This window comes from Sphaeramia orbicularis, chromosome 18 (genome assembly GCF_902148855.1).
Source record: "Sphaeramia orbicularis chromosome 18, fSphaOr1.1, whole genome shotgun sequence".
NCBI lineage: Eukaryota > Metazoa > Chordata > Actinopteri > Kurtiformes > Apogonidae > Sphaeramia > Sphaeramia orbicularis.
In genome coordinates this window covers 9,642,314-9,659,242 of record NC_043974.1, presented here as the reverse complement: position 1 = coordinate 9,659,242, position 16,929 = coordinate 9,642,314, and the positions used below count along the sequence as shown (strand labels likewise).

Genomic DNA, 16,929 nt, shown 5'->3' with positions numbered 1-16,929 from the left:
ATTTTCTTATATTTAATTCATGGATCATGTAGCTGTTCGTAAAAACTCAGATTAAAGTTGAGGATTATTATAACAAAAAAAGAGAAAACTGAAGAAAACGTGACTTTTTTTAAAATAAAACATATCATTAACTGAACATAAAGCAAGCCTCCAAGTCTCCATCCACTGTCAGTGATCCAACTCCATGGGTTTTACTGGTGAATCATTGAGCCCGTTTACATTCACACCAATACTACGATCATTATCTGATTTCTGGAGTTATCAGATTATTCAAGTGATCGTGTAAACAGGATAATCGGATCGGCTTTATCCGATAATGGCAGTTATCTGATTATGAGAAATTGGATTAACACACCTAGATTTCTCCCCAATACTCTGATGTCTTCATGCATATATACAGGTTAATCTGATTTATTTCAATCTTTTACACCTGCGCATGTGTAAAAAAATAAATAAATAAATAAATAAATAAAATTATATATATAAAGATAAATATGAATATAAAAAACCATAAATATGAAGAAAAAGGTAAATAAAAATGGCATGTAGCAGCGAAGAGACAGCAAAGACTCACTTCTGGAGTGAAAAGGAAACAAATTTCACGCTACGACTAGGGTTGGGCAAGTTAACGCGTTATTACTGCGTTAACGCATTCATTAAATAATGCCAACAATTTTTTTTATCTCCCATTAATGCTGTTTTATTCTAACTCCTATTCTTCTGCCTCTGCTTGTGTGCGTGTAGCGATTAGCTCGGCAGATAGACAACAGGTTTCCCAAGAAAAGCCGGATGCCGAAAACTTCTCTCCAAATCTTTTACTTGAGACTCACTGTAAAACTGCAACATACACACAAAATATGTCTCAGTTCTGTTCATTGCCTTAGTACATTTACATGGCATTATACATTTAAATGAATGGGAAAAAGATTGCTAGCTTGATGCTAACTTGAATGGGAAAATCCATAGAAACGCTAACAATTAGCATTTACAGATTAATTTAAGATTTACAACGTCTTTTTATCCAGCAACAAAGGTTCAAGATATTTTATACTATTCACTCTTACAACAACTGAACATAAAAATACTCACAGGCAAACATTTTTCAGGTCATACAAACAGAGTGAAAGAAACGTGTCTGTTAGTTCCTTCTTGTGTCCGAACTGGCTGCGGTAACACCACAAGGACAAAACATACGTTAGTGCAACTTATTCCAACAACTAGAGGGCCCCCTTTGCTTGCTTTGAACAACTGAACATCACATATTATTAGGCTTATTAGTATTAGTACTTATTAGTGGGCTTAAGACTCCTGTCAATCACTCACAACCGGAAACAAACTGGTGTGGACATAAACATGGAGAAAAGTAGCGGTCTGTTCCATGGGCATTTTCATTTTAAATGTCTTCAGATGGTGGGGGTGAGAAGGACAAAGCTGTTTGGAAGCACTGACGTGGAATTATTTTTTATCACCGGAGTACTTCGAGTCTGAAATATCACTTAAAGGGAATACACGCTGTTGATGCCGGCAACGCTCCCCTCAACTATGCGATTAATCGTGATTAATCACAGAAATCCACACATTTAATTGGGATTAAAAATTTAAATCACTGCCCAGCACTAGCTACAACAAATGCAAACTCTCAACATCCTCCATCTGGTTGATGGAAGGCAATGCAGGAATGGTGACACATTCCAAAAGTTGTCCTTTAGAATGTCCAAGATAAGACCGGATGTTTTGAAAATAGCAAGAAGTGTATGTCTTACGTCATAATGTACATACAGTACGTAGTGGAAGAAGTATAAATTTATTTAATCTGACCCCTCAGGTACTTTTACATCTTTATCATTAACTTAATTCATGAATCAGACAATAGGTTTTGCTTAATTTAGCATTCAGCCCACAACTAATGCATGATACAGTAACTGAGTTATGCACAACAATGTTATCCTGGCATTACATTCATACAAACAGACATCAACAGTGAGAGTATATTTGTCAGTACATTATCCATAAACAAACTGCCCTCAGTCATTATTAAATACTGTATCTCACAAGAATCAATTCTTTATATCGGGGGTGTCAAACTCATTTTAGTTCAGTTCCACATTCAGCCCAATTTGATCTCCAGTGGGCCGGACCAGTAAAATAATAACAGTGAAAAATGTAAAATTCTATTATGATCAGGTTTACATCTACAAAGTTTCCTTAAAAATCTGAATAACATGAACAACTTGAATTGTCTTAAGAAAACAAGTTCAGTTTTAACAATATTATGCCTCAATTTATCAGTTTATCATTTACACGTGTGCGTTACAATCACACAAAACATTTAGTTACAGGCAGAATATTTTTAAAATTAAATTTACTTTTCTGAAGACATTTCCGTTTGTTCATATTTGTTCAGGTTATTCACATTTTTTTGGAAAAATATAGTTTGGTAATGTAAACACTTCAATGTAATTTAAGTTTTTTACACCAAAAAACACAAAGATGGAATTTGGGGTTGTCATTATTTATAGGTTATTATGATAATATTTTACTGGTTCTGACCCACTTGAAATCTAATTGGACTGTATGTGTCTGTATGTGGAACCTGAATTAAAATGATTTTGACACCATTGATTGTTCATATCTTCAGTGTAATTTTTGCATGTCACAAATTCATCCCGCGGGCCAGATTGGACCATTTGGCGGGCCGGATTTGGCCCCCGGGCCGCATGTTTGACACCTGTGCTTTATATCTTTTTTAAAACTGAATTATATTTGATATTTATTTTATCTCCACACACAATTTGTTCGACCGTTTTACTCCGCACATGGTAATACAGAAACTTTTTACTGTAGTGCCCACTTTATAACTCTTTAAATTTAACTTTCCCCTTAAATCACAACCTTCCTCTCTTTCACAAAACTTGTGACATTTGTGACACACGTTGACATCCTTCAGTGCTTTAAAGCCTGTTGAACTGCACCTATCCTTGAAAAGAAAACAGATTAGGAATTGGGACCTACAAAGGTGTATTAGAAGCACACTGAAGAGGTTTTAAAAGAAAATTATAGAAAAGAATATTGAGATTAAAGGTGCAGCTTCATCGCAGTTTCTAAATAAAAAGCATTTAGTGTCAACTAATGTAATAGTAATGAGAAAAGTAAAATAAATGTTTATTAGATACAAACAGCTTCTGGACTCAGACTGCTGTTTTATTTTTCTCATAACATTAAGCCTTTTTTTTACCTGAGAAAGGGACTCTTTTGATAATATTACAACATTATTGTAATATAATTGACTTTTTCTCTGAGATTATTATCTCCTGATTATGATGTTGTTCTCAAAATAGGATATTTTTGTGTCCCCAGTGTGGCCTTAATACGAGTAAATACCCAGTATTTTCTGTATTCACATCAGTAGCATCACCCAGTTTGGGTCCAGCCAATACAACACAATACAATAGAATACAGTACAGTACAATACAATACAACACAATACAATAGATGATATGAAGATAATCAACAAGATGCACAAATTACAGAAATAAATACACAGAAAAACACTCTAAAGTACAAAATCTAAAGCATGAAATAAACAAGGTGTCTTATAAAAGTGAGAAGGTGTATTTTCTTTTTTTCTTTCTTTCTTTCTTTTGTTTATTTGATGAGAAAAATGTACATTAATGAACATACAGTACAAAAAACATTACTTTGTGTAAATATTCTAGATTAATCCTCAACATTTAAAGACAGACTAAACATACAAACGAAACAATACAGTATATGCAACATATTACTATATAAAAGTGTCCGTCGTTAACCGCTAAAGACCCAAACATCCATCACCGACCAAAAACATCCACTGATATAAACTGTCTAATACTTGTTGATCCACTAATCCTATCAATACATGTAAATAATTGGTGTAAAATGCAGTTTGTCATCTTTTCATGGTCAGCAGATATGACCCATTTGGACTTTCAGAGGCTCTGTAGTTACCGTGGAAACACAACATCGTCTGCACCATTGATTCACTAGTAAAACCCATAGAGTCTTAATAAATGACAGTGAATGGAGACACTTGTTTTATCTTCAGTTAATGATATATTTGACTGAAAAAGTCACTTTTTCTGCAGTTTTCTCTCAACTTTATTCTGAGCTTTTATGAACATCTACATGATCAGTGAATTAAATATTGGAAAATAGATGTTTTATACTGATAAAATACAAATTACAGATGATATTATTATAAATAAATAGTGATAAATCACTAGAAAAAGGTTAGATACAGAGAAAATGTCATTTGGGAACTGACATAAAAGTATGGGTTAGTACAATAAATACAATAGAAAACTGCCAAGAACAATAACCATTGAGATGGAAATGAAATGCTGATCAGACATCACAGACGTTCACATGCTGTAAAAAAAAAAAAAAAAAAAACAGTAATATTCTGGCAGCAGGGGTGCCAAAAAAATACTGTTAAATAACGGAAAATAACCATCTCATAAAAATACAGTAATTTTCCATAATTAAAATACAGTTTTTTTGCCCTAACGTTACATGAGATTTTGCTTTTTTTTTTTTTTTTAACTTTTTAATGTTTAATAAAGAATATTTACATGTATTAAAACAATCAAATTATATATATATATATATATATATATATATATATATATATATATATATATATATATATATATATATATATAAATAAATACTTTTCAATGAGACTAAGTTGTCCAATCCACAGATAAAAACTGTATTTGGACAGTTTATCAGTACTTATACATGTTAAACATTCACAAAAATACATTTATTCAACATTTTTGTTGTGAAACCTCCTGTAATTACACAAGATATTTGTCAATTAACAAACAAGTCTGGTTAAACTTACAGAACAAATACTTCTTTTCCAATTAATTGTCAGTAATTTTATCTGGTTTTAATATTTTTTTACATCATTAAACTTTAAATTAACAGTTCAATCTCATAAATAGAAAAGGAATATTTGTGAAACTACGATACATTTGCAAAATGTATTTTATCTGTATTTTTCTATAAAAAAGACAAAAATTCTTTTAAAAAATGGAAATTTAATGGTTATTCACAGTTACAGTTTTTTCCATTTTATTTTACATTTGACATGTAAAATCACAGCCTATTTTTGTCATTTCATTTGATATTTTCCTGTATCTTAAAAATACAGGAAAAATCTGTAAAATAAACAGTGAAAATTCTGTTAAATTACAGATTTTTTTTACAGTGCAGATTTGATTAGATTTTAACCTTTTTTTATAGCTTTTTTTTTAATATAGAAAAGGTGTTAATAGAGAGAAATGCTGCACTGCAAATTCAGGATGATATTACACAGCAGAAGGAACATTGCTACTCTGCAAAATGACATAGATCTGAAATTACATCAGTGCATTAGGTTCATCAAATACCAAAAACACTCATTACATTTATGTTTATTTAGTTCACCTTAACTTCCCAAAATCACTGCTGCTTAAGTTTCTCTGCTGCTAATAAATTATTATTAGGCGTTACTGATGATGTGATGTCAGGTGAAAGAATCAAAGACCCAGAATGGCGGGACACGACCGTCTTCCTGTCACAGGGATTAACGGAGCGTAAAGGGACCAGACGGAGCTGCTGGTTATCAGTCTTTTCCCATCAGTTCCTCTGTATATCAGCTAATGAAGCGCTTTGACCTGATTCTGCACTTATTTAACCGCAAGTGATTCGCATGGTGAGAAAGATGGGGGTGGGAAAAAGAAAAGTTTTGGAGAGGAACAAAAAAAAAAAAAAAAAACAGCTGAGGGAAACTGAGGGGGAGAGATAGAAGGATGGAGAGAGAGAGAGAGAGAGAGAGAGACAGGAAGAGAGAGAGAGCCAGTGTCAGTGAGCAAGTCTGCAGGGAAGAGCATGTTTTTGCTCATTAAAGACAGAATGATATGCCGCCTGGCAGAAAACACACACACACACAAACACATATGTGCACACACAGACACACACACACTGTAATTTGCCTTGGCAGATGAGACACTGATCTGACACTGAAAGCAGTCCGATGACAGCGTGTAGGCAGCAGAGCGCAGACATGAACACACACACACACACACACACACACACCCCATACACGGAGGCTGGTAGGACATGACTTTGTATGATCCACCCATGTCTCCAGCTCATAGAGTGTTCTACCCTGAAACTATTCTTCTTCAACTTTTTTCCTTTTCTTTTTTGTGTGTATTATTATTTTATGCTTCCATACATTTTCATTTCTATATTGTGTTGTGCAGAGAAGTCAATTAGTAGCAATCAGGAAGCTTGTATCATTTCCATGTTCGAAATAAATCAATAGAAAAAAAAATATATATATATATTTAAGAAAAATTAACATTCTTTGACTTTTTTGAGCGTGACGAAAAGACAGGTATAAAAACCCCAAATGAGTGAAAAATGAAATATAAAGAGAAAAATAAGACATTTGGTATTCATATCAATATTTATAGAAATATAGAATTAGAATTTAAGAATAAGAATTTTTAAAATAAATAAAAAAAATTTAATTAAAATTAGAAAATTAAAGTAATAATAATTTGAATTTAAGTTAAATATTATTTACATTTACATATTTACAAATGAAACAAAACAGGATGATTGAACCTGAACTATAGTTGAATGGATGTGGTTTGGGTATGAAAAGTCATGCAAACATTAGCAGGAAATGTTTGGTTTTGATATTTTTTGGACATATTCACATTTTAGGGTTTATGGAATTTTTTTAAAACTCTTTTTATTGAAATTAGAACAACAACAATATAAAAAATGCATATATAGTATCCAATATATGTGATGTCAGAACAAGAATACTACACCTGCACTCACATGTACACACACACCTACACACACACACCACACATACACAGTCAGCACTCACGGAGGCTGGTAGGACATGACTTTGTATGATCCACCCATGTCTCCAGCTCATAGAGTGTTCTACCCTGAAACTATTCTTCTTCAACTTTTTTCCTTTTCTTTTTTGTGTGTATTATTATTTTATGCTTCCTTACATTTTCATTTCTATATTGTGTTGTGCAGAGAAGTCAATTAGTAGCAATCAGGAAGCTTGTATCATTTCCATGTTCGAAATAAATCAATAGAAAAAGAAAAAAAAAAAAATTTAAGAAAAATTAACACTTTTTGACTTTTTTGAGCGTGACGAAAAGACAGGTATATAAAGTGAAAAATGAAATATAAAGAGAAAAATAAGAAATTTGGTAGTCATATCAATATTTATAGAAATATAGAATTAGAATTTAAGAAAAAGAATTTAAAAAAAATAAATAAATAAATTAAATTAAAATTAAAAAAATTAAATAATAATAATAATGATAATAATTTGAATTTAAGTTAAATATTATTTACATTTACATATTTACAAATGAGACAAAACAGGATGATTGAACCTGAACTATAGCTGAATGGATGTGGTTTGGGTATGAAAAGTCATGCAAACATTAACAGGAAATGTTTGGTTTTGATATTTTTTGGACGTATTCACATTTTAGGGTATTTATTTGACTTGGAGCTGTAGTTGCAAGGTGTTTTTGCTTTTCCATTTTCCATTTTCTAAGTGAATAAGTTACCTTTTATTACAACCTTTGGAGATTCCAAAGTCTCCTTTTTCTTCTCGTTCAGACCGTTTTAGTTACAATATTCTAAAATGTGCATGTGGAATTTTTTTAAAACTCTTTTTATTGAAATTAGAACAACGACAATATAAAAAATTCATACATAGTATCCAGTATATGTGATGTCAGAACAAGAACACTGCACCTACACACACACACACACACACACACACACACACCCCATACACGGAGGCTGGTAGGACATGACTTTGTATGATCCACCCATGTCTCCAGCTCATAGAGTGTTCTACCCTGAAACTATTCTTCTTCAACTTTTTTCCTTTTCTTTTTTGTGTGTATTATTATTTTATGCTTCCTTACATTTTCATTTCTATATTGTGTTGTGCAGAGAAGTCAATTAGTAGCAATCAGGAAGCTTGTATCATTTCCATGTTCGAAATAAATCAATAGAAAAAAAAAAACAAAACATTTAAGAAAAATTAACACTTTTTGACTTTTTTGAGCGTGACGATATATTTTGTGACCACAGACAATCATGTACTGCTTCTCATTACACTGCATCATGTATTTTATTCACATTCTTTATGATGATATTTCGATAATCAGGATGATGCATGGAATCTACAGGAATATAAGATAAGATAAGATAAGATAAGATAAGATAAGATAAGATAAGATAAGATAAGATAAGATAAGATAAGATTTGGGGAAATTTCACAGTTAACAGCAGCAACAAACAACAAGCCAGTGCAGAGAAAAGACAGGTATAAAAACCCCAAACAAGTGAAAAATGAAATATAAAGAGAAAAATAAGAAATTTGGTACTCATATCAATATTTATAGAAATATAGAATTAGAATTTAAGAATAAGAATTTTAAAAAATAAATAAAAAATGAAAAAATGAAAATAATAATAATAATAATTTGAATTTAAGTTAAATATTATTTACATTTACAGATTTACAAATGAGACAAAACAGGATGATTGAACCTGAACTATAGTTGAATGGATGTGGTTTGGGTATGAAAAGTCTTGCAGATCTGAGAGTCCAAGATCTGTGTTGGCGGAGGTCTGCGCTCTCCGAGTGCTTTTCTTGTTATTATTGTTAAGGTTATGTTTTTGTCGGCGTTGGTTTGTCTGTCTGTCTGTTTGTGTGCACGATAACTCGACAAGTTATGGACGGATTTGGATGAAAATTTCAGGAAATGTTGATACTGGCACAAGGAACAAATGATTAAATTTTGGGGGTGATTGGGGGTGGGGGGGGGTCACTGATCTGCCTTGGCGGAGGTCTGCACTGTCTTTTCTAGAAAAGCACTCGTAGAGCGCAGACCTCCGCCAAGGCAGATCAGTGCCCCCCCCCCCCCACACACACACACACACACACACACACCCCCACCCCTGATCACCACCAAAATTTAATCATATGTTCCTTGTGCCAGTATCAACGTTTCCTGAAATTTTCATCCAGATCCGGGGCACTGATCTGCCTTGGTGGAGGTCTGCGTTCTCTGAGTGCTTCTAGTTATTACACTGGTCAACAACAAATTTATTGTTTAAGTTTTTTGAGCTGATTTAGGATCATTTTGGTGTGCTGAATCCAAAAATCACATTAATTTTGCTCAATCAGGTCAACTTTCTGAACTATGCTACATATTGGCTTTTTAACATTTTTGCTTACATTTATGGGCATTTTCACATCATATGATACAAAATTCTTTCATTTTTCTTGCAATAAACGAATTCTGAAGATTTTACTTTTGCCAATTTATGATTAATGTTTTTTTTAATATTACAGGTGAATGAAATGGCTTCGACTAGAAGATCTTGCAAAAATAAGCCTGACGTATTCTGCTACATCTGCGGTGAATACACCATTGTACCTAACAGGAATCAAGTCACAAGTTTCATAAAGTATGCTTACCAATCTTATTTTGGTATTAAACTTGGTGACCAAGATAAAGTTTGGGCGCAGATTGTGAGAAGATCAAACTTTTTCAAAATCAAATTAGCAAAAAAACCTGACCTGATTGAGAAAAACAGATGTCATTTTTGGATTTAGCGGAGCAAAATGGTCCTAATTCAGTTGAAAAAACCTAGACAACTTGCAAAAAACATTTTTTTGTAACCCAGTGTTATTATTTATTTATTTATTTAAAAATTATTATTATTATTATTATTATTATTATTATTATTATTATGGTCCTGCTTCAGTTTTTCATGTAAATATGCATCAGCCTTTAAAATACACTTGAACTGATAGAAACTGTAATATTTCCTTTTTCAGGATCAACACTGGTCACATTTTAATCTTATTCTGTACGTTATATTAGCAATCAGGTCAGAGCATCCATTACCGTGTGTGTGTGTGTGTGTGTGTGTGTGTGTGTTGTCATTATGTTCAGGACCGGTTATTCCACTTCTATTTATAGCCTAGAGGAAATGAGGCTGTTCCTACTTGAACACGCTCGTATAAGCCCCTCCTCTCAGGTGTGTGTCCTGAAAAGAGAGGCTTATTTGGATGCTCTGCCTCCAGGTACTGTTTGTATATGAGTGTGTGTGTGTGTCGGGGTGAGTGACTGAAACACAGTAACACTCAGAGGAGGTGTGTACTTAAACACACCTGAAGGGGGCGGGGCTACCTGACACAGGACATCTGAAGCAGGAAGTAGGATAGTATTGTTTGAGGAACTGCTGGAGTGGAAAGACTGAGTACTTAGGTGCGGTGAGTGAGGAGAGAATAGAGAGAGTTAAGGGATTTTTTTTTGTTTTGTTTAAGCAGCAAAAAGAAGAAAAACACATAAACAGAAAAGAAAGGTCCAGAGAAGTTTAAAAAGAAGCAAAAGTAAAAGGTTGAAATCCACAGTATAAGGAGTCTGGATTTCCTTTCTTGACACTATTTCTTCTCAGTGGTTGTAAAGTGGACATAGTGAGGTCATCATTGCGCGCCTATGCCGTGGTTGTGTAAACCCAGCGGGTGCTGCATGGCACCCCTGTTATTCCACCATGAGGGAGAAGGGCAGGGGGACGATGGGCAGCTCAGCCACGACGACCAACTGGAATCCATGTACAGTGAGAAATTGCAGGAGAGTCGTCTGGTGAAGGAGGTCAGTGGGATGGGATTTAGTTTGTGGGTCGTTCATCTGAATATGTTTGTGTTTGTTACTCTGATGATCCAAGTGGTGTTTATTCTAGTGTTAAAGGTTGGTTTAATTCCACTGCATTATGGGAAACATCAGATGCATGTGGTTTAATGTAGGGACAGTTAGTTTTAGACCATCAATTTCTGTGTTACTATGGGGTCTTCCATATTTTATTTTATTTTATTTTATCTAATATAAATGCAGAATAAAGTGGTGGTGGATGGAACTGTAAGTTGTAAACAGTGGTGGAATGTAACCACATACTTTTACTCAAGTACTCATTTGATGCCCCTGTGTTTAAACTGAGTATTTCCATGTTATGCAGCTATACAGTCAAGGAAAAAATTATTAGACCACCCCTTCTTTTCTTCAATTTCTTGTTCATTTTAATGCCTAGTACAACTAATGGTACATTTGTTTGGACAAATATCATGATAACAACAAAAGTAGCTCATAGTAGTTTAATTTCAGAGCTGATATCTATCCATTTAACATGTTTTCTTGATAGGCAAAATCACTTCAGTTTTTACATCAATAGCTATGGCATTGTACTGACTGTTTTAGTTCAAAAAACCCCATTAAATTATGAAAATATTTAAATTTGCAAACTGAAAAAACTGGAATTTCTTAAGAAAACTGGGATGTAATAACAGCACATCATATCAGTCAGTCAAAATGTGCAGAGTTTGTGGGTCGTTCATCTGAATATGTTTGTGTTTGTTACTCTGATGATCCAAGTGTTGTTTATTCTAGTGTTAAAGGTTGGTTTAATTCCACTGCATTATGGGAAACATCAGATGCATGTGGTTTAATGTAGGGACAGTTAGTTTTAGACCATCAATTTCTGTATTTTTTTATCTAATATAAATACAGGATAAAGTAGTTGTAGTGGAAACAGTGGTGGAATGTAACCACATACTTTTACTCAAGTACTCATTTGACGCCCCTGTGTTTAAACTGAGTATTTCCATGTTATGCAGCTATACAGTCAAGGAAAAAATTATTAGACCACCCCTTGTGTTCTTCAGTTTTCATGCCTGGTACAACTAATGGTACATTTGTTTGGACAAATATCATGATAACAACAAAAATAGCTCATGATAGTTTAATTTCAGAGCTGATATCTATCCATTTAACATGTTTTCTTGATAGGCAAAATCACTTCAGTTCTTACATCAATAGCTATGGCATTGTACTGACAAAAACAGTGCTTTTAGACATTCAGTGTTTTCTTTTCTGTCTGTTTTAGTCACATAATACACACAGGAGTTAGTACTGTATTGTATAACCTTTTTTTTGTTGACTTTTGATGGTTTAATAATATTTTCTGCAACTGTATTTAACCCAATTTGATCTCTAGCTGGCCGAACCAGTAAAATAATAGCATAACAGCTTATAAATAATGACAACTCCCAATTTTTTTCTTTGTTTAAGTGCAAAAAACCCATTAAATTATGAAAATATTTAAATTTGCAAACTGAAAAAATTGGAATTTCTTAAGAAAACTGGGATGTATTAACCGCACATCATATCAGTCAGTCAAAACTTGCAGAGTTTGTGGGTCGTTCATCTGAATATGTTTGTGTTTGTTACTGTGATGATCCAAGTGTTGTTTATTCTAGTGTTAAAGGTTGGTTTAATTCCACTGCATTATGGGAAACATCAGATGCATGTGGTTTAATGTAGGGACAGTTAGTTTTAGACCATCAATTTCTGTATTTTTTTTTATCTAATATAAATACAGGATAAAGTAGTTGTAGTGGAAACAGTGGTGGAATGTAACCACATACTTTTACTCAAGTACTCATTTGACGCCCCTGTGTTTAAACTGAGTATTTCCATGTTATGCAGCTATACAGTCAAGGAAAAAATTATTAGACCACCCCTTGTGTTCTTCAGTTTTCATGCCTGGTACAACTAATGGTATATTTGTTTGGACAAATATCATGATAACAACAAAAATAGCTCATGATAGTTTAATTTCAGAGCTGATATCTATCCATTTAACATGTTTTCTTGATAGGCAAAATCACTTCAGTTCTTACATCAATAGCTATGGCATTGTACTGACTGTTTTAGTGCAAAAAACCCCATTAAATTATGAAAATATTTAAATTTGCAAACTGAAAAAACTGGAATTTCTTAAGAAAACTGGGATGTAATAACAGCACATCATATCAGTCAGTCAAAACTTGCAGAGTTTGTGGGTCGTTCATCTGAATATGTTTGTGTTTGTTACTCTGATGATCCAAGTGTTGTTTATTCTAGTGTTAAAGGTTGGTTTGATTCCACTGCATTATGGGAAACATCAGATGCATGTGGTTTAATGTAGGGACAGTTAGTTTTAGACCATCAATTTCTGTGTTACTATGGGGTCTTCCATATTTTATTTTATTTTATTTTATCTAATATAAATGCAGAATAAAGTGGTGGTGGATGGAACTGTAAGTTGTAAACAGTGGTGGAATGTAACTACATACTTTTACTCAAGTACACATTTGACGCCCCTGTGTTTAAACTTAGTATTTCCATGTTATGCAGCTATACAGTTGGGGAAAAAATTATTAGACCAACCTTGGTTTCTTCAATTTCTTGTTCATTTCATAACTAACGGTATATTTTTTTGGACAAATATGATGATAACAACAAAAATAGCTCATGATAGTTTAATTTCAGAGCTGATATCTATCCATTTAACATGTTTTCTTGATAATAACCAAAATCACTTCAGTTCTTACATGAATATCTATGGCATCGTACTGACAAAAACAGTGCTTTTAGACATTCAGTGTTTTCTTTTGTGTCTGTTTTAGTCACATGATACACACAGGAGTTAGTACTGGATTGTATAACCTTTTTTTTTTTTTTGTTGACTTTTGATGGTCTAATAATATTTTCCGCAACTGTATTTAACCCTTTAACCCAGGAGTGTCAAACTGATTTCCTTTTCAGGGGCCACATTTAGCCTAATTTGATCTCAGCTGGGCCGGACCAGTAAAATAATAGCATAACCGCCTGACTCCAAATTTTTGTCTTTGTTTTAGTGCACAAAACCCCTATTAAATTATGAAAATATTCACATTTGCAATTTGAAAAATATGTAATTTCTGAAGATAAATAAGTTCAATTTTAACAATATTATGCCTCAATTTACTGTCATATCATTAATACATGTGTACAGATTGAATAGGTAGAAAGCATTTAATAACAGGCATAATATTGTTAAAATTGCACTTTAACTTTAATATGTTAATATTTTCTTTTTTTTTTTTTTTTTACATTAAACCAAGAAGAAAATTTGGAGTTATTATTTATATGTTATTATTTATGCTATTGTTTTACTTTAGATTACAATTGCTCTGTATGAGGCCCCTGAACTAAAACAAGTTCGACACCATTGACTGTTATTATCTTCAGTGTAATTTCCGTACTTCGCACATTCATCCCCCTGGGCCAGGTTGGAACCTTCGCCAGGCCGGTTTTGGCCCACGGGCCGCATGTTTGACACCCCTGCTTCAACCCCTAAGACATTTAAAGGTGCTGTTGTGAATTTGTGTCTGTTTCAGTGTCATAAAAGCTGCTGTGAGTATGTGCTTGTGTTCCTTTTCTTCAGTGGTTTTGTTTTACTGTGTGTTTTAGGGTCAAAACAGGGTGGAATAACAGAAAAAAAAACAAAGAGAAGAATTGAAGTTTTGCAGGATTTTATTAGAGAGGCCACTCAGAGTGTACAACAATAAGCGATTTAGGATGTGGAACGTGAACTGGAACACACTGAACAACAACAAGTATTTGGATTTTGGTTCAGTAGTTTGGCCTAGTAGCTGCTTTGTGGCACCTGGTTGAACTCCAAAAAGCAGTTACACAGTCAAAACTTGGTAAAAACATAAAAAAAAAAACAAAGCAGAATCACCACAACACTGCAAACGTCAAGGAAAACGGTGTAAAAAAAAAAAAGCCTGAACCATCTATTTTTATAGTGAGTGCTATTACACTGCTCTGTGTTTTTCCCCCCAATTCCACAAGTGGTGGGGGATGAACTGAGCATGCTCAGATATCTATGGAAAGCAGAAAGTCTATTCTATCAGCATAATTTGAAATTGTTCCTATTGAGCAAACAGTTGAATTTTTATGAGTATTTAAAATAAATCATACATTTAGAACGCTCAGCACAGACACGTCAGGGGTTAAAGGGTTCAATCCAACATGCTTTGTTTTAACTGTATTATAATATCTCAGTTTTCACCGTATAGTCATGTTACACCTTTATAATAATATTTAAAGGCAGAGTGTCGACATATATAATCACTTATGTCAACATTTACCTTTTTTGAATACACCTTGAAGATGAAGGTTCTTATTGGTAGAAGATCAACACTCAGAGCAAGAACATTTGATCTGTTTGACTAAGACTTGGTGCTGAAACATGTTTAACATTGGTATTAAGGTCACATGACCATGGTGTTGTAATAGTAGAATGTAATGTATTTTAATAGCTTTAAATAGAGTGTCCATTTAGAAGAATATACATTTCCCAGTCCAAAGAACACCCCAGGCATAGAATAGAATAGAATAGAATAGAATAGAATAGAATAGAATAGAATAGAATAGAATAGAATTACCTTTACTGTCATTGTGTGCACAATATTAACAAAACACCAGTGCTACAGAAATAAGAATAGAGTGAATATAAAATTAAACACACTAAAAATAAGATAAGAAAATACAATAAATATTTCCCTCCCCTAAGGAGGTTATGTTTTCATCTGGGTTTGTCTGTTTGTCTGTCTGTTAGGAAGATAATTCAAAAAGTTTTGGACAGATTTGGATGAAATTTTCAGGAATTGTTGATACTGGCACAAAGAACAAATGATTACATTTTGGTGGTGATGGGGGGGGGGCTTTGGCGGATCTGCCTTGGCGGTGGTCCTAACATTTGTATATGTAACATATATGTGACGATTTATGGCCCCGCCCCCCTAGAGAGGAGGCAAGGGGTATTGTTTTTGATTCGGTTTGTTTGTTTGTTTGTTTGTTTGTTTGTTTGTTAACACTCTAGCAGCAAAACTATTGGTTGAATTCGTACAAAATTGTGTTTACAGATTGGTAGTGACCGAGATTAGATGTCATTACATTTTGGGAAAAGAAGGTCAAAGTTCAAATTTTTTATGAATTTTTTAAATCTTTTTTTTTTTCCCCCATTCACTTATAATGAGCAAAATTTCACGTCTGTAGCAGCAAAACTATTGGTTAAATTCATACCAAATTGGGTTTATAGATTGCCAGCAATCCAGAATAGATGTGGTTACATTTTTGGAGAGGGGGGGCTGATGTGCCTTGGTGGAGGTCTGCGCTTTCCGAGTGCTTTTCTAGTTTACAATGTAACAAGGTAACATGAGAGTAGGGCTTAATACAATAAATTGAATTAAATAAATAAATAAAATAAATAAATTATAAACTCCTTTATTGTTAGTATACACTACAATTTACCACACTGGAATTCAACCTCTGCTTTTAACTAGGGCTGAAAGATATATCGTTTCTGTATCAATATCTAGATATGAACATTCAAGATATTAATATCGAAAAAGCAACGATATAAACGATATAGATTTCCCCCGCGCTCGCCTTGCATGTACAGCTCTGGAAGTCACAACAAATTTCATTTATTCGTACTTTATGTTAATGTTGATGTCTGGCAGTGAGTTCTTATAAATAAAACTGCACTTTCCACATTCTTTTGTATTATGATGTTTGTATTTGTCTGAAAAATGCTTGGTTTTCACTGAACCCGTAGTCATATTGTATCGATATTGAGATATCTGGCATGAATATCGAGATATGAAATGTTGTCCATATCGTTCAGCCCTACTTTTAACCCATCTACACAACATGCAGGAACACACTGCAATCTAGGAGCAGTGAGCTTCCCATAGCAGGCACCCGGGGAGCAAATGTGGGGTTAAGTGCCTTGCTCAAGGGCATATTAGCCAACAATTTTTTCTGCCAGTCCGTGGAATCAAACTGGCGACCCTTTGGCCACAAGCCAACTCTCCAGGCGATTCTCCAGCTTTCTGAGCCACAGCTGCCCCCCCCCAAAAAAAATAAAACTTTACAGTATTAACAGTATGTGACAAAA

The 16,929-nt window shown here is 33.6% G+C and overlaps 1 protein-coding gene across 2 annotated transcripts in view; it reads left to right on the top strand.

Moving 5' to 3' along the window:
• LOC115438539 (diacylglycerol kinase delta) overlaps nt 1-16,929 on the top strand; it is a 292,835-nt gene that overhangs the window by 124,539 nt on the left and 151,367 nt on the right. Inside the window, exon 1 of one of the 2 annotated variants that reach the window (XM_030162204.1) lies at nt 10,065-10,757. The exons of the other annotated variant lie outside the window; for it this stretch is intronic. Within the exon in view, the coding sequence (XP_030018064.1) occupies nt 10,602-10,757 (156 nt within the window). The 5' untranslated portion in view covers nt 10,065-10,601. Of the gene's footprint in view, nt 1-10,064; nt 10,758-16,929 lie in introns of those variants that run through there. 2 annotated transcript variants of the gene reach the window in all.